Below are 24,791 nucleotides of genomic sequence, written 5' to 3'. Positions count from 1 at the left end.
GGACATTAACTTAGCATAGCAATCACTGCTTACCTCGATATGCTACTTTAAATTTGAGGGCGAATTATTGAAGGCTAGCAACTCCTTTTTTTGAGGGAGAGAGGAAACGCATTGAAACCTCCAGGAGTCATTCTTCGGGCCTTTGAACTCGAACATATCTTTTAAATAGGGCCAAGGGTGGCTCATATCAGAGGGCTCAGTTCAGGCCGACTCTGGATCCATGTTGCATAGGCAGTAGTCAGGCTGAATGTTCAACTATAACAGGCAAAGCTACCGCTAGTGCTGCTGCCAAACGCGCACTCTGATATCATTGGAGTTGATAGAGCCACCTGATTGGTTTAAACTTCCAAAACAGCAACGCAATCCATAGTTTTGTGTAGGCAACATTTTGGCGAAACTATGTTCATAAAATGTAAAGAGTAACAGCACATATTGTAGAAATGTAGCGGAGTAAAAGTATAGATAATAGCTAGAAAATGTAATGGAGTAAAAGTAAAAAGTATGCACTATTATTTTTACTTAAGTAAAGTACAGATACGTAAAAATGTACTTAAGTAAAGTAACGAAGTAAAAATACTTCATTACATTCCACCACTGGCAAGCACACACAAGACCAGTGGAGATAGGTGTTAGAGGCTTTGTAGCTAAATCAACCACAACATATCTGTTGACTTTTGGTTTCAGAGGGCAGTCACTCATAGGAGCTTTAAAGGTGTTGTCTGAGGCTGCTAAAAGAGCAAGCCAGTGATTGTGGCACTCGCAGACTACTTGGGGTCGGGAACTAACACTGAGATATGTGAAATCTTGTGGTGTATCTTGAGGTGTATCTGTTGTTGTCTGTGGTAGTGGCATGTGTCCTACACCATCATGAGTATGAAGGGGGGGTATGTCTGGGATGGGAGGAGGTTTTGTGGGCCCAATGGTAAATGGACTGCTTTCATATAGCGCTTTTCTACTCATATAGCACACAGCAGGGACGTGCGGTCAGAGGAGGCAGGGGAAGCAGAGCCTGTCATCTTGAAAAGTAAAAATGATAAAATAAAATAAATATTCATATTTCTCTACTAATCTGTGGTATAGGTGTAATTTCTGCATGATTCCAATCATTTCGAGCATTTTTATAATCAAAATCGCTGAATTTGCGCATGTCCTGTTCAAATAGACGGGAGAAAACAATGGACGTGCGGTCAGGGGAGGCACCGTGTATTGTCTATGGGAGACAGGGGAGGCAGTGCCTCACCTAGGATTGCGCAATCGCTCCAAACTGGGTTTTGCGCATGCATGCGCATGCGTAGAACCTTTGAGCTGAGCTCAAAACGCATTGAAAAATCATGTAGGTGAGGCACACAGTACCTCTGCCTCAATGAAGAGGGCGTGCGAGAGCGCACCTGTCGGGGTTATGCTGGGGAACGTTGCTCTTCTTCTACACTTCTACTTGACCTTGACGGCGAAAATGGAAGATTGTATTGCTAAGCTGAAGCAGTTCTCAAAACTGGACTTTCAGTCCAAACGTGAAATGATTAATAATGGGAGACCAATGCCTGAGCTAAAAGGTATGCTTCAAGCGACGGGACAGAAGATAACTCGATCGACTTCTCACATTCAAAGCCAAATTGCTTAGCCTGGATACCAGACCGAACTTAGCCCCGCCCACAACATTTGAAGTCGGGAAGTTCGGTCTGGCATTACTCCATTGGGGAGAAATTATCTCCGGACAGAAATTGCCGGACCAATCAAATTGTCAAGGCAGGCTTTATACGATGATGGACAGATGATCAACAATAACGTAATCAAACACGTCACCAACACACGGGTTGAATTTGTTTTCAACAAACATGGCTGCCGCTGGAGAGCTGAAATGTATAGATTCGAGTCCATTTAGACATTGACAGTGCATTCATTTTGAAAGAGGAACAGAGAAACGCGATCAAGGCATTTGTCGATCGAAAAGATGTTTTTGCCTTCCTTCCTACGGGATCCGGTAAAAGTTTAATTTATCAGCTGGCCCTGGTCACATACTACGTTGTTCTGATTGGTTCTAGGCAGAGGTGTAAAAAGTACTGAAATGTTGTACTCAAGTAAAAGTACAATTACTTTGATGAAATTTTTAAGTACAAGTAAAATTACCCATCTAAAAATCTACTCAAGTAAAAGTAAAAAGTAGTTCATTTAAAATGTACTTTAAGTAAAAGTTACTTAGTTACTTTCAACAACTTGATGGGGGCCGCTCCTATATAGTGCAAAAAAGGACAAGGGGTCATAAATCCAATACAAAAACTAGTTATTTTTAATTAAAGGAGAATCTTGAGGAATATAGGTGCAATGACATTAAACATGTTAAACATTAAACATGTCAACACAACATTTAAGAACTTTTGGGGGGACATGAACCACATGACAGCTAAAATAAAAAGTTAAAATGCCGCTGCCCCACTGTAAACTTTGGTTACTTTACTTATGTCCACCTTTAGAACATTAGTCTACAAACTTCTTGTTGAGTTTGAGCAGCAGCTGATGTTCAAGGTGAGTAGAGTTCATCCGGGCTCGCTTTGCATTGAACAGCAATCCAGCACAGCTGAAGAGTCGCTCGCAGGCGGCCGAGGCAGGTAGGCCAGTATTGAGTTTCCGGGACAGTTTTTTGATATTCTGAAAGGCGTTCAGCAGATCCATATTGACTGAGACACAGGCTAGGTACCTTTCTAACTCCCCTGTACCTTCTGACCTTTTGGACTTCATTGAGGAAAATAAATCATCTTCATCTGATGAATGTTGTCCAACTTGCTCCAGCCTCCAACATCTGGTCAAGGTGTTGTCTGACATAGACTAGACCTGTAGAATGACAAACAACATTTCTAGACAATTAAGTATTGAGCTGCCATCAAGATTCAAGAGTGCATCATAACACAGAAATAGCTATAAATAGCAACTTGAGATGACAGACCTACAGTATATATACAGAATTATAGCATTATTTTCTATTTCTACATGCATCACAATTCATAATCCTCAATTCTTGCTAACCGAGACCCCTGAGCATGAACATGAAAGACCTGCACGTTGCAAAGCCACCACTTATCTGACTAAACATCGTGATAAATTCCAGATAACGACATACACATTGACTTGTCCAACTGTCTGACAACGATGGTGTGCGCATTCACGTTGCTCTGTTTCAAGGCATGGGAGCCAGCCAAATGATTAGCCTAATATCAGTTTATGTGGTGTATTTCATTGCTGATGACTGATCTGCAGTCTTTAACACAATATGAGAGACTGAACATAATAATGCTATGACCTGAAACGAATGGAAGATAGGAATGGAATTATTATTAGTCTATTGGATGACGGCTGTCGACGTTAGCATACTCAGGGCGGTTGCAAGTGCTAGCCAAAATGAGGCTACTAGTGCCATGAAACGCATATTTTGCTTAATGGAGCAAAGCTAACTAAACGACAAAAATGCTGTCTGAACTACTAATGGAAAGGGACAAATACTGTACTTACCAACACATGTTTGCGCAGATTTGAAGATACATTTTTATAAGCAGAAAGTTCTGACTGGCGGGTTAGGCACAGTTTACACAGCATTATATAGCTGTTGCCTCTTTTACGTTGGAAGGCAAACTGCTTGCTGAGATGTGGCCACAGGTTTTCTTCATCTTCTTTAATTTCAACTGGCGGAAAGTTCGGTGCTTCAGCTTGTTGGTTGACCGCAGCTTGTTGGCAGTCGGCACTATCATCTTCCTCCATCTCTATCTCTCGTGACTCGGCACCGGTGCCTTGCATCGACTCCATCATCCACTCTATGCAGCATCCATCACTGCAGCGAGAATTGTCGTGCGCGATTCCCACCTTGAACTATTTATTTTTTGTTTTTTACTCAGTAACGGATGTAATTTCCAATGTAGCGAAGTACAATACTTCAGTCAAAATCTACTTAAGTAAAAGTAAAATTACCGATTTCAAAAACTACTTAAAAATTACAAAGTACACCAAGAAACTACTCAATTACAGTAACGTGAGTAAATGTAATTCGTTACTTTACACCTCTGGTTCTAGGTAACCAATTGAGCGAAGAGGCATTTTTTCTCCTGGTTCAGTTGAAACACGCCCCATAATCAGAGCCCAATGGAGTGGTATCAGACTCATATTCTGACTAGAATTATGAGTATGACATCGTCAGGCTACAAATTGCTTTGAACATGTTTGGAACCTCAAGAATACATTTGGTTTTGAACTTACAGCGGCAGCTCCGTTGATTTCCCGTTATTTCTCTTGGGATTGTTTTATGTCTATGTGAAGCCATTTAACATCACACAAGTGGTTGTGATCACTTTGAACCCAAGACTGCTTTTTATTGGTGAGCTGATTTTGAGAAATTAAACTTAAATTGTAGGTAAGTTGTGTTTCTTGGTTGCAATGGTTATCCTGTTGCTACGTTAGCTAATTAGCTAGGTAAGGACACTTAATAACCTTACGAGTTAATCGGAAGAGTTCAATTTGCATGAAATGATAGCTGGTTATCTAGCTGATGTTATAGTCTCCTCGATTTAACTCTTAAAATTATAATGGGAAAAGGTAGAAACCCTCAGGGTGCTTGAGCAACTTCGTAAGAAAGAGTTCATATTCACGAGTGCATATTCATGAGTGCATAATATTTACACATGAGTTCATCACAAGCTAGCAGCTGCCTACTGTATGCACCTTACCTATGTGTGTGTAAAGAATGCTGATATGAAAAACAACCAGTAGTCAATGTGAAAGCTGCCAATTGAATGGTGATCGACTTAGATACTCTATTGGGTTTATGTATTTGTAAATTTGACTCTGAAAGAGTCAGTGCCTCACCAGCCATGAACCTCACCACACGTCACTGGCAGCTTCATATCAACGAGTTCATATTCATGAGCTCATATTCAAACATATTAACATGAGTTTATCACGTGCTAGCAGCTGCCAACTGTTAAAAGGGTTCCCTAAACTAGAGATAGTCCCCCCATGCTTTGCCCCATACACAAACACATATACACACACACTCACGTGTACACACACACACACACACATACATACATACACACACACACACAGTGCATTTAACCGTGCCCAAGGGCACAGGTTTGTACAACATGCCGTTGCAGTGAAATTATTTCCATAGCTTTGCTGAGCTTTGAATTGAGTTGAATAACAATTTGATGGTTTACAATACTTAATAGAATCTTATTGTACCTTATGCAGACATAGATTGGTACAGAAGAACAGGCAGACGATTTAGTTTGTTTGTTTGTTTGTGTTTACTTGATTCCATCAATGTAAAACGGTGTGCACTTGTGAGAAGGGCCTGAGAAACATCTATGGGGGAGAGCCAGAGGAAGAGGATCCTCTTTATGTTCCGTCTGAGCCACTGCTGAGCTCACACACTGGTACCTCTCTGACTACTGGGTGTCTGGCGCCACCTAGTGGACACTGTAGTACATCTAAGGATATGATGGGATCCTAAGAAACATTATATACTCCCCTATGAACTTATATGTTCCAGTACCCAGTACCAGAGGGGTGAAAGCAGGATATCTGACTTTACTAAACAGCAGCTCTTGCTCTTATTTCTGGATGACATGATAATGAGGCCTAGTCCCTTATCTTGATTATGGTTAGTATTATTGATATTTTGCTGGAGGTGGGAGATGTGGTCTATTTGAAGCTGTGGCCCAATGCACGGGTCTATGACAGCTATAACCACCACACCACCTTCTCTGGCCACCTGTTCTTCCCCATGTGAGGGAAGCAGTAGACTGATGTAGAAGTTATGTTGGGTGTGGTGTGACGCTAGCAGTGAGAAACACAGACAGAATGGAAGACACTCCTCTCCTTGTTTCCTACGTGGTCACTGGGTGGGTCTGGGCAAGACTTTTAGTGTGACATAAAGTCAGAGTTCTTTCTATTTGGTTGCTGGATCTGTGCTTACTGTTGTTTTGATTGGTTAATCAGATTACAGGATTGAATGGTCTGTACGTATTCTGCTAAATCAGATTTTTTTGCATTGTTATCTACCGATTGTTCTGCTGGATGTTAAAGGACTTTTATACACTATTAGTATGTTAACATGCATTTGCAAGCACTTTAGTTATGAAACCTTCTTCCAAAGGCTTTATCATTTTTATTACTTACTCAGATATATTCGTATCAACTCACTGCGGTTCTTCATATTTCTGGTCAGTTAAATTACGAGAAGTAGACCAAATTACATAAACACAAAGAGCCCTGGGAGGAGTCTCTGGATATAAACACTTACAGTATTTATTACTTTTAAACAAAAATAAATTCAAATAAAAAATCAAATAAACTATTTATTATGTTTACAGCTGATCTAATGAAATGGAAGCATGAGAGTTGGGATATGCCATCACGGTAAAGTCACAGAAAAGAACATCAGCCTCTCAGAAATAATCAAACAGCAGAATTAATCTACAACACATCACATTTCATTTTCACTTTTCATTCAACATTATCAAACGACTGTAACTATGGAATTAAAATAGTTTCAGAATTCAGAAATATATGTCACATGTTGAATGTATGAATACATTTAAGTGGTGAAAACAATTGAACCCACTATTTACCATTATTATTTAGTTACATATATATTTTATATTTTATTTACTATTATTTAAAAGCATGTTCCTCTATGTGTCTGTGGTGGGTCTGTAGTCAGTCACAGAGCAATGGCTTCACACAGCTTCCCCTCTGTCTACATCTGAATGATTGATCTCTTTGAAGACAATCTGAAGACGTTCCCCATGGCCACACTCCATCAGACAACCAAAGTGACCCTCCTCCTCACAGCAGGTGAGGTCTGAGTAGCCACTGGCCCCCTCGTGGATGATGTGGGGTTTACCCCAGGGGTTGTCGTCCTGGAGAGACTTCCTCAGGTAGACCCCGAGGTCCAGCCTGTCCCAGTCCTTCCCTTTGGTCGTTGCGGTCGGGTGGCTGAAGAGCAGAGCCGTCTCTGAGGATCCCCCTCCTCCTGCTGGTATGTCACTGGCAGGGAACCCCAACACACTCCCCTGGCAGCCGTGAGGCCTCTCCTCTAGCGTTAGCTGGTTTAGCAGGGTAAAACTTGCCCCGCCGTCGTCACTCAGTGCCTCTACCCGTGGCTCCGGTGCTCCGGTGCTGCGAGCGTTCAGAAACACCTGCGTACTACCCTCCCCGTCAGACACCTCAGCCAGCTGGCACTCCCCGGACTCCAAGGTGATGGGCTGGCCTGCCTTCCAGGTGTGCTGGTCCTCTCTGCGCAGCACCAAAGAATGGGTCTTCACACTCTCACCAGACTTTACCTTCTTCACATAGGCAGGCACGAGCAGTTGGCCGCTGCTCAGCTGGATCCCGTGGCCCGGTCCCACAGCGAAGGTTTGGTAATTGGTAAAGCTGCTGTCCATGACACTACTCGTTAAGTCTGTTAAATCGCTCCAGGTCTCCCCGCAGTCTGTGCTGGTGACGTAGCATAAACGAGTCTGGCCTGGCCTGAGGTTCCATTCCAGAGTGTTACCCTCGATGCAGATGAAGAACAGAAACAGTGTTTTTGAGTTCCTTTCAAAGACTGGACAGGGGTTCATGGTGCGGTAGCCAAGTATTGTTGCCTTCATCAAGTCCACTCTAGGAAACCACTGGAAATAACATAACAAGTTTGAAATGAACAGTGGGCACGAAAAGACTACAGTGTACATGATTTATTGGCCACTGCTGTAGTTTCTATTCTATTTCATTCCATTGGGAAGCTTCTGCCAAACAGTGTTCAATGGAAGGTGTCAGAGGCACTGACCAGTAATTAACCAGAGCCTAGCAGTGCTCCTAGTGGTACTTACCAGTGGTCAGTGAAAGGTGTATACCATCTGGATTTCTAAATAAGAAGAGGCGCCCTATACAGGTGACCTATACAGTAACTCTGTAGGTGCAACAAAACCATATCAGGACTTATACTCTCTGAGCCAAATATGAAATATACTGCCACCATCCACAGTCAGCATCTGCCTACAGGTATGGGGTGTAGACGTGGCAGGGGAGTAGTATTAAAACACAGATGTGTGGTGTAGGTGTTCTCCTGGGTACCTTCAGTGAGTGGTAGTATAGTATTAAAACACAGATGTGAGGTGTAGGTGTTCTCCTGGGTACCTGCAGTGAGTGGTAGTATAGTATTAAAACACAGATGTGAGGTGTAGGTGTTCTCCTGGGTACCTTCAGTGAGTGGTAGTATAGTATTAAAACACAGATGTGAGGTATAGGTGTGGCAGGGGAATAGTTCTAAAACACAGATGTGAGGTGTAGGTGTTCTCCTGAGTACCTTCAGTGAGTGGTAGTATAGTATTAAAACACAGATGTGAGGTGTAGGTGTGGCAGGGGAATAGTTCTAAAACACAGATGTGAGGTGTAGGTGTTCTCCTGAGTACCTTCAGTGAGTGGTAGTATAGTATTAAAACACAGATGTGAGGTGTAGGTGTTCTCCTGGGTACCTGCAGTGAGCAGTCAGGCTGCCACGTGCCTTTCCTCATCACCAGATACGTTGCGTCTGCATCGTTGGTAGAGGTGCGCTTCTCTGCAAATGCCAGGAATGTGTTCCATTCTTTAACGTAAAGAAGAGCTGGAATTCTGAAGTCATAGTTTTTATCAGCAAACACAAGTGTTTCACCGCAGGAGGATTTATCAACAACTGTTTCACCGCAGCAGCATTTAGTGGCACAGCATTTAGTGGCACTGCATCCCATTGTCAAGGTGTGTTCTGTAAGAAGAACAAATCATTTCAGTCAGTCTATCAGATGAATTATGTAGTCAGAGATACAGTCATATCTGTTGAGATGGCCCCTCTGTTTACTGACTTAAGGAGGAGTGTGTGTGTGTGTGTGTGTGTGTGTGTGTGTGTGTGTGTGTGTGTGTGTGTGTGTTGAGATGGCCCCTCTGTTTACTGACTTAAGGAGAAGCAAGCCCAGCAGAACTTTATTAAACATGAGAGAACTTCTAGAAATTATTTTCTTGTGTACTGCCTTGCAGATTCCGAAACCTGTGGTCAGTTGGTTGACCATATTGTGTTAAATGGTTTCTTAAGTTCTATTCATAGTTCAGTTCAGTCCCTGAAGCTTGTCACCTACAGGACAATCGCAATAGCTGTGATAATAAATGCCTAGACCAAAACATTTAAAAGTGAATTTACATTGATAAATAAAGCATTAATCCCAGCAAATGGTTATTTGGTTATGATTATGGTTTCAGGTTATAAAATGTGTCCACAGGTTATGAAGTCAGTGACTGTGAGTGTGTGTCCTGCATGGGTCCAGAGCCGAAGGTGTGTATCTGTAGTTTCGGATTCTACATCAAATATGAATATTACAAAAATGACAATTTGTGAAGTACCATATTTACATACAAGAAGGTATAAAGTATCATTGTCCATAGAGTCTAAGAATGAAAGAAGTCCTGGGGGAGTCAAAAAAAAACATTTGTGTTCCATAAACCAGAGACAGGAGCCTGGAGTTTATGGCATAGAGTCTCCAGGCTCCTGTCTCTGGTTTATGGAACACAAATCTTTTGTCTCTGACTCCCCCAGGCCTTCTTTCCTACAAACAGACACTTAATGATTGTGTGACTGACTCAGCTTTGACTCACCTCAGAAGAGTACACGCAGCTTTGACTCACCTCAGAAGAGTATGCTGAGCTTTAACTCACCTCAGAAGAGTATGCTGACGGTGCTGAGAGTGTAACTCACCTCAGAAGAGTATGCTGACGGTGCTGATAGTGGTGCTGTTCTCTAGCCTTCAGCAGGAAAGTGAGGTCTCCTCCACTGTCTGAGTCTTTTTAAAGTTTTACTGGCTCCTCCTAGTGAACACGTCTTGTGAACTAATGCATCATAGAAGTTGGACAGCCCCACCTTCTATTTGTTCTCTCTCTCTCACACACAGATATATATCTCTCTCTCTCTCTTTCTCTCTCTCTCTCACAGACACACACATCTCTCTCTCTCTCTCTCTCTCTCTATCTCTCTCTCTCTCACTCACTCACTCATATACACACATACACACACACATCTCTCTCTCTCTTTCTCTCTTTCTGACACACACACACATCTCTCTCTCTCTCTCACACACACACACACACACACACACACAGCTTAGCTGTCTTGCCAGCTTCAAACACGGTTCTGACATCCCATGTTCTGATGGTAATGGTGGTCCTGGTAGAGAAGATTGGCCTTGGAGCTTCCAGATTAATCTGACTTTCATACATCCTCCAGCCTTGAGGTCCAGTCTCTCCCAGGGCCCTAGTTTCAGGTCCACTCTCTCAGGGCCCTAGTTTCAGGTCCAGTCTCTCTCAGGGCCCTAGTTTCAGGTCCAGTCTCTCTCAGGGCCCTAGTTTCAGGTCCTGTCTCCCTCAGGGCCCTAGTTTAGTGAGTCTCTTGTTTGTGTTTCTGTAGCAAGAGGTTCTTCTACAGGAAGGGCTTGCTGGCCCCTTGCCCAACCCTCCTCCTTGTTCAGATGGGCTTGGGACTGGGTGCTGCACTGTTCATGAAAATGAGCATGAATAAATATATATGAAGAGAAATGAGCATGAATAAATATACAGTATATGAAGAGAAATGATCATGAATAAATATATATGAAGAGAAATGAGCATGAATAAATATATATGAAGAGGAATGTTGAGGGCACACCTCCCTTCTGTGTGTGTGTGTGTGTTTGTGTGTGTGTGTGTCTGTGTGTGTGTGTGTGTGTGTGTGTGTGTGGATGTGTTTTTTCTATGTAATTGTGAATCATTTCCAAATCAAACAACTAAACAATAATCTACAGACAATGAGAGGTTTATGATTTGTGACTTGACCAGGAAATCAGAGAGCAAGCTGACAAACAGCCAGTTCATGTTCTTAACCAGGAGGGGGGTTCAGTTATGGAGAAATTGAGTTACGTGCTGCAAAGATAAGACTTATCCATGACTTCTTGATTCCTTGTGTACTATAATACATTTTGGCAAAAACGTAAAATGATTCAGTTCCCCTACTCTGACCTCAGGCCTAGTAGAACACTGCAAATCTACAAAGTGCTTGCTTTGGTGACAAGTGATATTACATTCATAAAATATTGGAAATGACACTAAATGCAACATGTATCCATTTAAATACAAGGGTCCAGTACTGAGCAGAGGCTTTTATCCAAAGCGACTGTGCCGTCTTGTTTTCTAAAAAGCAGCTCAAAGGCCAGGCTCAGGGGTGTGTTTTATTGGTGTGCTATTGTGTGTGTGTGTGTGTGTGTGTGTGTGTGTGTGTGTGTGTGTCTCTGTGTGTGTGTGGATTTGTTTTTTCTATGTAATTGTGATTCATTATTTATGACCAGGAAATCATTGCTAGCTGACAAAGGGGGATTCCCACAGCCAGTTCAGGTTATTGTTCAAGGTGATGTTATGGTCAAGGTGATTATATCTCACTGCCAGACAAATCTTCATCCTCCTGAGGAAGAGGAGGAGCGTCTTGATATGCCGCTATTCTTGTGTTAAGTAGTGTGTGTAGCCAGTCTCCAGTATTAAACTACAGTAGCTAATGTGTGTGTACCCAGCCCCCAGTATTCTCCTACAGTAGTTAATGTGTGTGTACCCAGCCCCCAATCCTCCTCCTTACAGTAGTTAATGTTAATGTGTGTGTACCCAGCCCCCAATCCTCCTCCTTACAGTAGTTAATGTTAATGTGTGTGTACCCAGCCCCCAATCCTCCTCCTTACAGTAGTTAATGTGTGTGTACCCAGCCCCCAATCCTCCTCCTTACAGTAGTTAATAATTACTGTATAATTGCCTGGTCATTTATCTGTTTTTGCATGATGATGTGTGTGTGTGTGTGTGTGTGTGTGTGTGTGTGTGTGTGTGTGTGTGTGTGTGTGTGTGTGTGTGTGAGTGTGTGTATCTGTGTGTGAGTGTGTGTGTGTGTGTGTGTGTGTGTGTGTGTGTGTGTGTGTGTGTGTGTATGCATGTATATGTATCTGTGTGTGAAGGAACTGTAGGGGTGATGTGGTTTGGGGGGAGTGAATGTTGGGTGAGCAGACAGAGTCTCGGTCAGAAGACCCAAACGGCAAGGAGTGGAGTGAGAAAATGATGCAAGGGAGAAGGCAGGTTGGATGTAACACCAGCAGTTTTATTTCCTTTTTGTAAGCTTGATATTTATTCTGTGTGCTGCATCAAAAACATAAACAAAGAAACACAATTAAATACAATTAAATTAAATAACGGAGTGGTCAATCAAACAACAAACAATCCTACATGGCTCCTGGCACATGTCTGAGAACAAAGGAATTGGTCAACATAGCACATGTCACAAAAAGGCATCACAAAGGTATATAAATTAAACAATCAAAAGGATAAATTGAATTGACCACTCACGTTAACTTGAATACTCACACTTCAGGATACGCTGGAGTACTGGCAGGGAGTGGAAAAAGGTGAACTGCCAGGGGAACAGACTATTTATAGTCTCCGCCCCCTTAGTCAGCAGGTGAAGTTTGATTGAGTCCAGCAGATTCACCAGACATTTATAAAGAAATTAACAGAAAAAAGCCCAGGTTCCAGGGAGTCTTTTCAGTGTGTGAGTGTGTGTGTGTGAGTGTGTGTGCATGTATATGTATCTGTGTTTGAGTGTGTGTGCATGTATATGTATCTGTGTTTGCATGTGTGTGTAGGTCAGGTCTGCTTTACGTCACATTTGACATCAGGCGTTTTAACATTGTAACTAGATGGCCGTGAGTGTAAGACATATGTCAACATAGGCCCATGTATCCACCTGTATTCAAAATAAATACCAACAATTCGTGTTACATTTATTTGCAAAATTTTAGGTATTGGTACCAATGCCCTCCATCTCTCCTCTCGTTTTATGTTTCCTTATAATCAGATTTGCTTCTTTCTCTCTCTCTCTCTCTCTCTCTCTCTCCCCCTTTCTGTTCAATACCCACCCTTGACCTCCATCTCCCCCCTCTTCTCTCTCCCTCTCTCCCTCTCTCTCTCTCTCTCTCTCTCTTCAATACCCACCCTTGACCTCCACTCCCCCCTCTTCTCTCTCTCTCTCCCTCTCTCTCTCTCTCGCTCTCTCTTCAATACCCACCCTTGACCTCCATCTCCCCCCTCTCTCTCTCTCTCTCTCTCTCTTCAATACCCACCCTTGACCTCCATCTCTCCTCTCTCTCTCTCTCTCTCTCTCCCTATCTCTCTCTCTCTCTCTCTCTCTTCAATACCCACCCTTGACCTCCATCTCCCCCCTCTTCTCTCTCTCTCTCTCTCCCTCTCTCTCTCTCTCGCTCTCTCTTCAATACCCACCCTTGACCTCCATCTCCCCCCTCTTCTCTCTCTCTCTCTCCCTCTCTCTCTCTCTCTCTGAGTGGATGGTCTGAGCGAGTGGGCGGAGTCAGAGCATTCTGAGTGAGTGTGGCATGTTGGCCGCCGAGCCAGGAACGAGTGTTCTATTCTATCTATTTTTTCTATCTTTTCTATCTTTATTATTAACGTTTTTTTCTTTAGTTAGTTAAGGTTTAGTTAGTTTTGGTTAAGGAAATTAGCACGTAGGGTAATTTTGTGGGTGATTCCCGGGCGTCTGTTTCCAGTGTTTGGGCTGGGAGCATGGCTGTCCCAGGTATGGGGAAATAGGAACAGCTTACACGGCGTCATGCTGTAAAGATAGCTTCGACAGCCAGTGTAGAGCAGTGTAGTTTGCCTGCTGGTGAAATTATACAACATGAAAACATTCTGTCAGCGTCCCGCATGAATAATGCGATAGTTCTGTTTCTGCGAACGGTTGACTTCGCTAATGAATTGATTGAGAATGGAATAGTAGTGGATGGCATTTTTACCCCTGTTCTTCCTCTCTCTACTCCATCGAAGAAAGTAACCTTGTCTAATGTTCCCCCATTCATTAAGGATGAGGTTCTGGAACAAACGTTGTCACGCTATGGCAAATTAGTATCAACGGTTAAAAAGATTCCAATGGCGAGCAAATTCCCGCTCTTGAAACATATTGTGTCTTTCAGGAGATTTGTATACATGGTCTTGAAAGATAATAAGGATGAGCTGGACTTGACACTGAACGTAAATATGGACAATTTTAATTATGTTGTCTATGCTACCACGAGTTTGATGAAGTGTTTCGGTTGTGGCCAAACGGGGCATCTTGTACGTGCTTGTCCCGATAAAAAGGGGAAACCGGATAATGGCAACAAACAAAGTGAAAATACCAGTAAGCCTAATGATAATGGGGGTGAGGCACAGTCTGCCGAGGCTGGAGCATCCAGTGCTGGGGATACAGCCTCCGACCAGTCCAGTGCTGGTGAATCAGCCAAGGCAGTAGAGCCCCAGGAACTAGCAGGAGTAGTTGTGTCAGAAATGACGAGGGATTCCTCTAATCATACACAGGAGGAAGGTAATTCAGCAACATCATCTGGGGGGAACAATGCGGACAATCCCGAGTCTGAAAATACTCAAAACTCGCAGAGTAGTGAGAATTCTGTTGTCATTGGTGATCAGAAGTTGGCCCCAAATGAATGTCTCAGTGAAATGCCCTTCATGGAAATGGAGGGGACTGTTTTTAAAGTACCGATCAGTAAAAGGAAACGGGTCCGTGTGAACCAAAAGAATGCTAAAAAGGGTGACAGTTACATTTCTCCAAGCACAACAGATAATGAGAGCGAAAGTGATTATTCTGACTGCAGTTTAACCTGTAGCTTACGTCCGAGTGGGGTCTCCAGTCGAAATTATGAAATGGAAGATATCAGATCGTTTTTAAAAGAAACAAAACACATACGGAATGTTCGGATTGATGACTATTTCCCTGACGTGGAAAAGTTTATGACAAAAACACGTTCTTTTATGAGTGAGGGGTGCTTCACTGGTCAAGAGACTTATCGTCTGAAGAAAATTCTGACTAAGCTTAACGTCTTGTTAAGCAATAGTGATGTTTAATGTTCAAGCCAATTTTTCCGTGTTTTATGATGCTAGTGTGTACACAATTCATATATATCTTTTTATTTTGTATCATGATTGAAGTTCGCACAGCTTCTCTGAACCTTAATGGCGCCAGAGAGAGAAGCAAGAGAGCTGCAGTGTTTGAGTCAATCAGACAAAATAGAGTTGATGTTTTACTTGCTCAGGAAACACACACTGACACATCCAATGCAGCAGATTGGGCACGTTCAGAAGACGGAGTACTCATGTCTGACTTTGCAGAGATACGTAAAAGAGCAGTCAGCTTTTACAAGGAGCTGTATAAGAAAGAAATCCCACAGGATGGGGTTGATAACAGTGCCTTTCTTAACAATTTGCCACAGGTGTCCGAAGAGGCTAATGCAGACCTTGAAAGGCCTCTGACCCTTGAGGAACTGTATAGTGCCCTCCAAACTATGGACTCCGGGAAGGCTTCAGGCCTGGACGGCCTACCGGTGGACTTTTATAAGTCCTTTTGGGCGGAATTGGGTACAGATGTGTTGACTGTTCTCAGTGACAGCCTTTCTGAGGGACAGTTGCCACTGAGCTGCCGAAGAGCAGTGCTCACTCTGATACCAAAGAAAGGTGACCTGAGTGATATCAGGTCATGGAGACCCGTGTCAGTCCTGTGTACGGAATATAAACTGCTCTCTAAAGCTCTGGCAATCAGACTGGGTGACGTTTTGGGGCAGGTGATTCACCCTGACCAGACCTACTGTGTGCCAGGTAGGCTGATACAGAACAACATTTATTTTATCAGAGACATAGTTGACTTAGGTAAGTCTTTTAACCTGGAATTTGGTCTTGTGTCAATTGATCAGGAAAAAGCCTTTGACCGAGTGGATCACAGTTATTTATGGAGTACTCTGGCAGCTTTTGGATTTAGTCCTGATTTTATTAACAAAATTCAAGTTCTGTACTGTGGCATACAAAGTATACTTAACCTGACTGTTCACAAAAGTGCGTGGACGCCTCGCGGACCCCCCCCTCCACGTTTTTAACACGTGTTCGAATTCCCCTTAACTAATCGCGGCCAAGATAAATATATTTTTTCTGAAACAAACCTTAATAATAAAAGCCATATATGTTCTCTACGAAACTGTGTTGTTACAATTCGCCAAAGTACATTTAATTCCTTGTGCTTCGTTCATTTTCATTTGTACTACACACTTCTACCTAACTTTGGTATCGCTGCTGGTTTTACGAAAATGGCTATTCCTCCTATCAAGTTACTAGAAACTGATTGACACTTACTTTAACCAATAGTACTCATTCTCAGGTTTAAAATGGTACCTCCTTTGCCTGTCATTGAGTAATGTAAAGGTCTGATTGGATAATGCGTAACCGAGTGAACACGATTTATGACCCGCGCGTAATGACGCAGCTCATTGCTCTCTTCACTCTGACAGCCTGCAGACGAATTTGGCGCGACACCGAGATACGAAATACGAGTTTCATGCGAGTTTAGATAATAGTTTATATTATAGTCCTATAGTTCTATAGTTTATATTATTTTATATTTTATATTATTGTCTATATTATTGTCTATTCCTTCATTCAAAAATGAAGAAATATACCACCGAACAAGCTTTGGAGTTCATGTTTGAAGACAGCGAAGAAGACGATGTTGGAAGCTGGGCAGATGATAATTCCGATGGAGCAAGTATTGATTCCTTCGATGAGTTGGATTGGGAAGAACGCATTGACCGTGTCCTTGACATGTAAGTACATATCTGCATTTACTACTATGAGCATGCATTTTGGTATGTTTCCACGATATTATTACCAAGTATTATCTGACTAAAAAGCATGAATGCTAGCAAGCTGGCTGTTGTTATGTTATGTTGAGCGTCTTATTTGTTTGCTGTTTACATAGTAATAGTGTTGTAATAGTAGTAATATAATAGAACTAATAGTGTTGTTTACATAGTAAGAAATGCTCATAAAAAGCACAAATGCTAGCAAGCTGGCTGAGCTACTTAGGTTATGTGGGTGGATGCAGCCTTCATCACGCATTGCTTATTTTATATTGACGTTTTCCTGGTCTTATTTGTTTGCTGTTTACATAGTAATAGTGTTGTAATAGCAGTAATATAATAGAACTAATAGTGTTGTTTACATAGTAAGAAATGCTCATATGACTGATGAAACAGAATATACTCTTGTCTATAATCTTTGATTTACGGACACGCACCTGACCCATTCGCACCTCGATAAACCAGCCGCATTCCTGCTATCAAAACCCCCCTCTTTACCCTTTGTCCCCTGATCTCATCCCATCAACCTTAGATTATCCTCATTAGTATGTATTATCAGACTCTGTAACCCAGACATCTAGATATATACTCTCTTTTGTCTCACAGATAAATGAGCAATTAGCATCTAGAACTCTATAAACCAGCTCCCTTCCTGCTATCAACGACCCCCTCTTCACCCTTTGTCACCTGTTCTCATCCCACCAACCATAGAGTATCCTCATTAGTATGTATTATCAGACTCTGTAACCCAGACATCTAGATATATACTCTCTTTTGTCTCACAGACAACTGAGCAATTATCACCTAACCCCACCCCATAGCAGGAAGGAATAAACCAACCCCATGTTCCATATATCTTATTTTTAGTTGCATATTGTGTTTTGTTATTTTAAAAAGTTGTTTTGGAGATGTTCAGTTGTGCTTACTCAGTAATCTATAGTTTTATTTTCGCTGGGTTGTTTGTATAACATTTGCCAATTGATAATTTTTTTTCAGAGATGTCCCTGCACGAGACACACCTGTCCTCTCCCCTCATCCAACACCCCTCAGCTCTTCTGACCTGCCTGGACCGTCAAGGCCTCCAGCTCGAAGGCAGATGAAGGCCAAAAGGAGAGTGAGGTCATCCTCCAAGGTAGCAACAGCATCCACACCATGGCTGCTTCCTTCAAAGAGGAGGAGACCTGCCCCACTGGGGGATAGAGGGCATGCTGGTGGTTCTGAGGAGAACGTGTGCCCTTCACAGATTCCTGCAAGGCAGACGAGGGCCAAAAGGAGAGTGAAGTCATCCTCCAAGACAGCAACAGCACCCATACCACTGCTGCCTCCTTCACCGGTGGATAGATGGCATGATGGTGCTGAAGAGGACGTGTGCCCCCCACAGTTTCCGTTCTGCCCTAAGAGGATGCCTGGACCGCAGCTTGATTCCCAGAAATCATACAGCCCCAAGGAAATCTTCGACCTGTTTTTCACAAACAATGCCATTACAACGCTGTGTATCAACACAAATAAATATGCTGCCCGGAAGATTGCGGAGGGTGCAAAGATGCGGTGGAAAGAGGTGAAGCCATCTGAGATGTGCAACTATTTGAGCATTGTGCTGTATCTCGGCCTGGTCAAGGTGACCGCTGCAAGGGACTTGTGGAAGAAAGAAAACTTTTTCAAGTTTCCCTATCCTCGCAGTGTCATGAAAGGCTACAGGTATGAGGCCATCACAGCAAATTTACACATGAGTGACCCAGCTGCTGATGTGGTAAATGACCAGCTCCGTGGTCAGCCTGGGTATGATGGCCTTTTCCGCCTGAAGCCTCTTCATGATGACATCCTCACGGCCTGCAGGACACACTACCACCCACACAAGAACCTGTCAGTGGATGAGCGAATGGTAGCCACAAAGGCACGGAACGGGATGAAACAGTACATGAAGGACAAGACCACCAAGTGGGGCTACAAGCTGTTTGTCCTGGCAGTGGTTACACGTGTGACTTCACCATTTACGAGGGAAAGGCGCCGTCTCCGAGTGGCAATGGACTAACTTTTGACGCAGTTGTCAAACTTACATTTACATTTACATTTAGTCATTTAGCAGACGCTTTTGTCCAAAGCGACGTACAAGGGAGAGAACAGTCAAGCTAAGAGCAATAAAAAAGCATGGTGTAACAATAAATACTACTTTACATGAGAATTAGAAAAAACAACAACCTAGAAAAGAGGAAAAAGAAGTGCAGGAATGTAACTGCTGAAGTGCAAGTTAAGCGCTAGTCAGGTGCCAGTTAGGAGGGGAGGTGCTCTCTGAAGAGTTGGGTCTTGGGTCAACCTGCTCAAGGTGCCCTATCTTGGCACGGGGTTCCATGTTTATGTAGACAACTTCTACACCAGCACCAAGCTTTTCAGCCATCTACACCAGGTGCGGTTTGGGGCCTGTGGGACCATCCGGGAGAACCGTGTGGGGTTTCCACGGACAACAGACAATGCGCTGGGCAAGAAGGCTGCCAGAGGGGACATGCGCTGGATACGCAAGGGCTCCTTGCTTTATGTAAAGTGGAAGGACACACGTGACGTTACCATGTGTTCCACGATACACAAAGCGAACAGTGGGCAGAGTGTGCAGCGCCGTGTCCGCAACCCCGATGGTACCTGGTCCAGGAGGGAGTTTCCTGTGCCTGATGCAGTCAAGCAGTACAACAAGAGCATGGGGGGGGTGGACCTCTCTGATGCTCTCATAAAATATTTCTCTGTTACCCGGAAAACAAGCCGCTGGTACCTGAAGTTCTTTCTACACTTTGTAGATAATGCGGTGGTGAACAGTTTCCTCATCCACAAGGAGATGGCAGAGATGAAGAACCAGAAACCCCTCACCCAGAAGAAATTCAGGATTGCACTGTGTGAGCAGCTGGGTAAAGTTGGGAAGGAGCTGGCATCCAACGAGGCATCCACGGACCACGTCCCATTGGAAGCCTGCGGACTCTTCAATGATCCACACCTGAAAGCCACCAAGGGGAGGAGGAAGTGCCGAATCTGCAAGTCATCCACTATATGGCTATGTGAGGCTTGTGACGTGCCCCTGTGCATTATCCCAGGGCGGTGTTGCTTCAGATTTTGGCACAAGCGTGTCTGATTTTTTTTTTTTCTTTTTTTTTTATATACATATTTGTAAATAGTCATTTTTTGTGTGTGGTTCATTTTCTCTTTGCCTCCTAAAATCCAACCCCTCATCCACGTTGTAGGAGGTGGTAACAGCACATTACATGTGAGGCATTTGTAATTGTTCTGGCCAACGGGGCTCTGGTGTTGACATTTTTTTTTTTTTTTGAATGCTGGATATACAGTGACTTTTGTGTTTGGTGATTTTGGAGAGGTTATGAGACACTTGGAGACGTCTAAAAAGACACCATATGGAAACTGATGTGTAGCACTTTTGTCTATCTGCTTCAAATTTTTTACACACACTGTCAAGATGTTGTTGAATCAGGAAATAAAGGTTTTGGTTTCCTCTGACATTCAAAACCCAGTTCTATACTGAAGAAACCACAAAAAAAAAATAGGTTGTTATGTTTTTTCCTGACAAATCCGTACTTTTGCTGCTCTGAAATGTAAACTAAAATGACATAATAAACACTTTAACTAGTTGCAGTTGATGGCCCAAGTGTCTTCTTTAATTTAAGCCATGGATGTTTATTATGCAATGTGTAGAACCAGAGATATTCAAGTTTTAAATGAAAGAGAGAGAACAGAGCAAAATAGGCGGAAATTGTCAAAAAACGCCCTGGTGAAGAGAGAGGTTAAGGTCAATGGTGACTTGTGTGCTCCTTTTAAGGTTCACAGAGGGGTAAGGCAAGGATGTGCATTGTCTGGTATGCTGTACTCTTTGGCTATAGGTTGAAAAGTGTTGCAATGCTGGTTGGAAATTGGTCAGATGGAGAGCCAAGTCTCCCAGATGGCTTAACTTGGACCAGGAATGGTTTTAACTTTAACTTTATCTTGGAGTGTTTTTAGGGAATGATTTGTTCATTCAAAAAAACTTTGAAGGGGTTGTTGAAAAGATAAAGGGCCGCCTGGATAAATGGACATTTTTACTTCATAAAACGTCCTACAAAGGGCGTGTTCTGATAGTCAACAACTTGGTGGCATCCTCCCTCTGGCATCGTCTTGCCTGTGTGGATCCTCCAACCCACCTCCTATCAAAGATCCAGTCAATCCTAGTGGACTTTTTCTGGGACAAATTACACTGGGTACCACAGAGTGTTCTGTTTCTACCTAAGGAGGAAGGTGGGCACGGACTTGTTCAACTGCAAAGTAGAACTGCTGCTTTTCGTGTGCAGTTTTTGCAACATCTGCTCACTGGAACTGTGGATTCTAATTGGAAGTATGCAGCTTGTGCCATTTTACAGACTTTTGATGGTCTGGGGCTGGATAGGCCATTAGTTTGGATGGACCCAAAGACATTGAATTTAAGCAAATTCCCAGTGTTTTATCGCAATCTTTTTAAAGTCTCGTCTCTTTTTACAGTGCAGCAAACGAGGAGCGTAATGTCCTTGCACTGGATTTTAAAGGAGCCGTTGATCCATGGTTCAGCCCTGGATATAACTGCGGAAAAGCCTCTTCCCAAACTGGAATATACTCTCGTCAGGGCTGGAGTTACAACCCTGGGGGATTTACTGCAGTTGGCTGGACCAGATCTGGGTAACAGTGGAAATGTAGCGGATCACTTGGGGATGCGATCCACCCGAATTGTGGCCCAATTGCTCAAGAGTTGGTGGGCCTTGGTAACAAGAGAGGAGAGGGAAATGTTGGGGGACTACGTCAGGGGGTTGTGCAGCCCCGACTGCAAGGACCCTTTCCCCAATTTAACCTATCCCCTAACCTAACAGGATGTACTGGTTTTTGTTGCAGTTCGGAAAATTTGATTTTCCTGGGTCCAAAACAGGCAACTGGCAAAGCTCTGTATAAACTGTGTGTAAAGATGTTAAACAAGAAGGTTCTGGACAAGAGGGTAGATACACCCTGGCGTTCTGTTTTACAGATAGGGGATGTTGTAAGACCTCAGTGGCGAGCATTGTACAAGTCACCCTTACCCAAAAAAGCAGGGGACCTACAATGGAGAATTTTGCATGGGGCAATCGCAGTGAATGCTTTTATTTCAGTTCTCAATCCTGACGTGGGCCAAGACTGCCCTTTTTGTTTTCTAAGGGAGACAGTCTTCCATGTTTTTATGCAGTGTGTGAGGCTAAAACCTCTATTTGTTATTTTACAGGCACTTTTTGTGAGTTTGAATGAACACTTTTCAATGGAGACTTTTAATTTGGGTTTTAAATATGTGCAAAAGCATCGCTTCAAGTGTCAGTTGATCAATTTCCTGCTGGGACAGGCAAAGATGGCGATTTATGTTAGTCGCAGAAACAAAATTGAGCAAATGTCCAGTGATGACATGATGATGGTGTTCTCAATTCTCGTAAGGTCTTGTGTTTTAATAGATTTTAATTTGTATAAAGCAATGAAAGATCTTGAACCTTTTAAAGAGATATGGTGTTACAATAGTGTGTTGTGTGTGGTCAAAGATGATAACTTACGGTTTGCACAGTTCTTAGAGAATGCTGGATAATTTCTGCAGTTTGCACTTTATCTTTGTTTTTATTTATTTATTCCCCCCCCCCCCTCCCTTTTTTTGTGCATATTGTGACAATTTGATGTGGTAGTGTCATGTATGTTTGTTATCTTGTTTGTTTGTTTTCGAAAACAGAAATAAAAGAGTTTTCAAAATTCAAATTCTCTCTCTCTCTCTCTATCTCTCTCTCTCTCTCTTCCTGGTTTGCGCATGGACTGAGTGTGTGGGCGGAGCCTGAGAGCTGTGAGCGAAAGCTGCGTGTGGCCGCCGTGCCAGTATTGCTGCTTTTTTCTAACTTTCTTTATATCTATATCTATATATGTTTGTTTGTGTGTGTATTGGTTTCTTTGAAGGAGTTGTAGTTTTTTTTTGTGTGTGGTGTGGTGTGTGTGTAGTGTGGTTGTTTTTTTTCTCTTACCTGGGCGTCTGTTTTCTGTGCCGAAAACATGGCTGCCTCAGGTGCGGGAAAGTTTGATTTTCTTACTAGGAGGCACGCGGTCAAGGTTGCCTCTACCGCCAGTGTTGAAATTTATAGTTTGGCTGTAGGGGACGTTGTTGGGCATGACAACATTTTGTCCGCGGCACGTATGAATAGTGCTATCGTTATGTTCCTTCGGACGGTAGATATGGCCAACGAAGTTGTTGAGAGTGGAATAGTGGTTGATGGCAGTTTTACACCTGTGCTCCCTTTATCTACCCCTTCTAAGAAGGTTATCATCTCTAATGTCCCACCTTTCATAAAGGATGATACTCTTGTTAATATTCTATCTCGATATGGTAAACTAGTTTCACCGATTAAAAAAAATCACGATAGCGAGCAAATCCCCGTTACTGAAACACGTAGTGTCTTTCAGGCGTTTTGCTTACATGGTACTGAAAGACAAGAAGGATCTTGATTTAGCGTTAAATATGAAAATTGATGATTTCGATTACACTGTATTTATTACAACGAGCATGGTTAAATGTTTTGGATGTGGGCAAGCGGGTCATCTGGTGCGAGCCTGTCCAAATAAGCAAGACAATCCCGGCAATAATAATCGCTCCGATGAAAATCAGGAGAAGGCCGAAGAAAGCCAGCCCGCCAGTAATGAGGAACCCAGGAATGGAGAGGGTGATGGGGCGGACGGGGTTCAGACGACAGGAGAGGAAACAGAGGCACCCTATCACGCAGAGACACCTGAGGCTAGTTCCTCTGAGCAGGTCAGCAGTGTCCCCGCTGAACCACTGGAGGAAGAGGAAACTGAGGCTGGCATGAGTGTGGACAACACTCAAAACAGTGAAGGGTCAGTGGATACAGGTGATCACTTTCTTGCTGAGACAGTGGGGGAAAGAGGGCCTCTAGCTGAAACTGATGGAGGCTTTAAGGTGCCAAATATCCAAAAGAGGAGATCAACCAGCTCCCATTCAAAGGCCAAAAAGAAAGACAATCCAAGTTGTCCCGTTGCCACGGATACAGAAAGCGGGAGTGAATCCGATTGCAGCATATCTTGCTCTTTGCGACATAGTGGTTACCCCAGTCCCTCATACAGTGTCGAGGACATTAAGAGGTTTCTACAACAGACCAAACATGTCAGGAATGTTCGAATAGACGATTTTTTTCCTGACGTGGACCAATTTATAATGAAAACAAGGTTGTTTATGTCCGAAGGACGGTTCACACATCAGGAGGGGTACCGTTTAAAAAAAGTTCTCACGAAGTTGAATATTGTTTTAGGTGTCAATGAGAATGAAAATGCTTAGAGTTTTTCTTTTCTTTCTTTTGTTGTTTTGTTTTTGGGGGCTATGCAGTTTTTTCTCTTTTATTACACCGATGAGTGAGATTCGCATTGCCTCATTAAATATGAATGGTGCGAGGGACCGTTTGTTACGTTCCCTGCTAGGGTCAGGCAACGTAAACAAAAACAAAGTTCGAGGGAATAATGAAAGACATTCGGCAGACAACGTCGGCTACGGCAAAAATAATCGATAATTTATTATCGTTAAACTAACTCAACAATATATTAAATAATGAAGAAATATTGAATAATGGAAAAACGAGAAGACAACAAAAATAGGAACAACCAAAAAGCTCAAAGTAACAAAGAAACAAAGAAACACACGGGCCTCCCGATATAGGCCTCAAGGAATCCTGGGCCTCCCTCTCAGACTCTCACTCCGAGACTGGTAGATGGTCTGGTGACCTAGGCGAGGCACCGAGGCTCCTAACGTAGCAACACTGGTGGCGGCAAACACATCACTGCGTCTTTCCAAGAAGTCTCTCCTGGGTGACGTCACGAAGCGCCTTTTAAGAGAATGGCTCCGATTGCGTACCCAATAAGAAAACAGCAATTAAGCCGCTAGCTGGGCTGTCTGCAAAACATGGAACACAGGATGGTACACAGGCCACAGAAACTGATCAGGGACGTAACACCCCCACCACTAAGAATCAACATATACATGTTGAT

At 43.1% G+C, this 24,791-nt stretch overlaps 2 protein-coding genes across 2 annotated transcripts; one reads left to right on the top strand and one right to left on the bottom strand.

The window, feature by feature from the left end:
* Positions 1 to 6,134: 6,134 nt before the first annotated feature.
* On the bottom strand, positions 6,135 to 9,921 carry LOC116220349 (sialidase-3-like). The gene is made up of 3 exons (XM_031566865.2): positions 9,752 to 9,921; positions 8,505 to 8,770; positions 6,135 to 7,661 (listed from the first exon to the last, which is right to left on the bottom strand). The coding sequence occupies exons 2-3, from the start codon at positions 8,754 to 8,756 to the stop codon at positions 6,726 to 6,728; spliced, it is 1,188 nt and encodes a 395-aa protein (XP_031422725.1). The 5' UTR covers positions 8,757 to 8,770; positions 9,752 to 9,921; the 3' UTR covers positions 6,135 to 6,725.
* Positions 9,922 to 18,147: 8,226 nt separating this feature from the next.
* LOC116220237 (piggyBac transposable element-derived protein 4-like) lies at positions 18,148 to 19,860 on the top strand. The gene is made up of 2 exons (XM_031565590.1): positions 18,148 to 18,721; positions 19,106 to 19,860. The coding sequence occupies exons 1-2, from the start codon at positions 18,148 to 18,150 to the stop codon at positions 19,858 to 19,860; spliced, it is 1,329 nt and encodes a 442-aa protein (XP_031421450.1).
* The last annotated feature ends 4,931 nt before the right edge of the window (positions 19,861 to 24,791 follow it).

This window comes from Clupea harengus, chromosome 4, assembly GCF_900700415.2.
Source record: "Clupea harengus chromosome 4, Ch_v2.0.2, whole genome shotgun sequence".
Taxonomy (NCBI): domain Eukaryota; kingdom Metazoa; phylum Chordata; class Actinopteri; order Clupeiformes; family Clupeidae; genus Clupea; species Clupea harengus.
The sequence above is the reverse complement of the archived record's forward strand: the minus strand, read 5'-3'. Positions and strand labels throughout refer to the sequence as shown.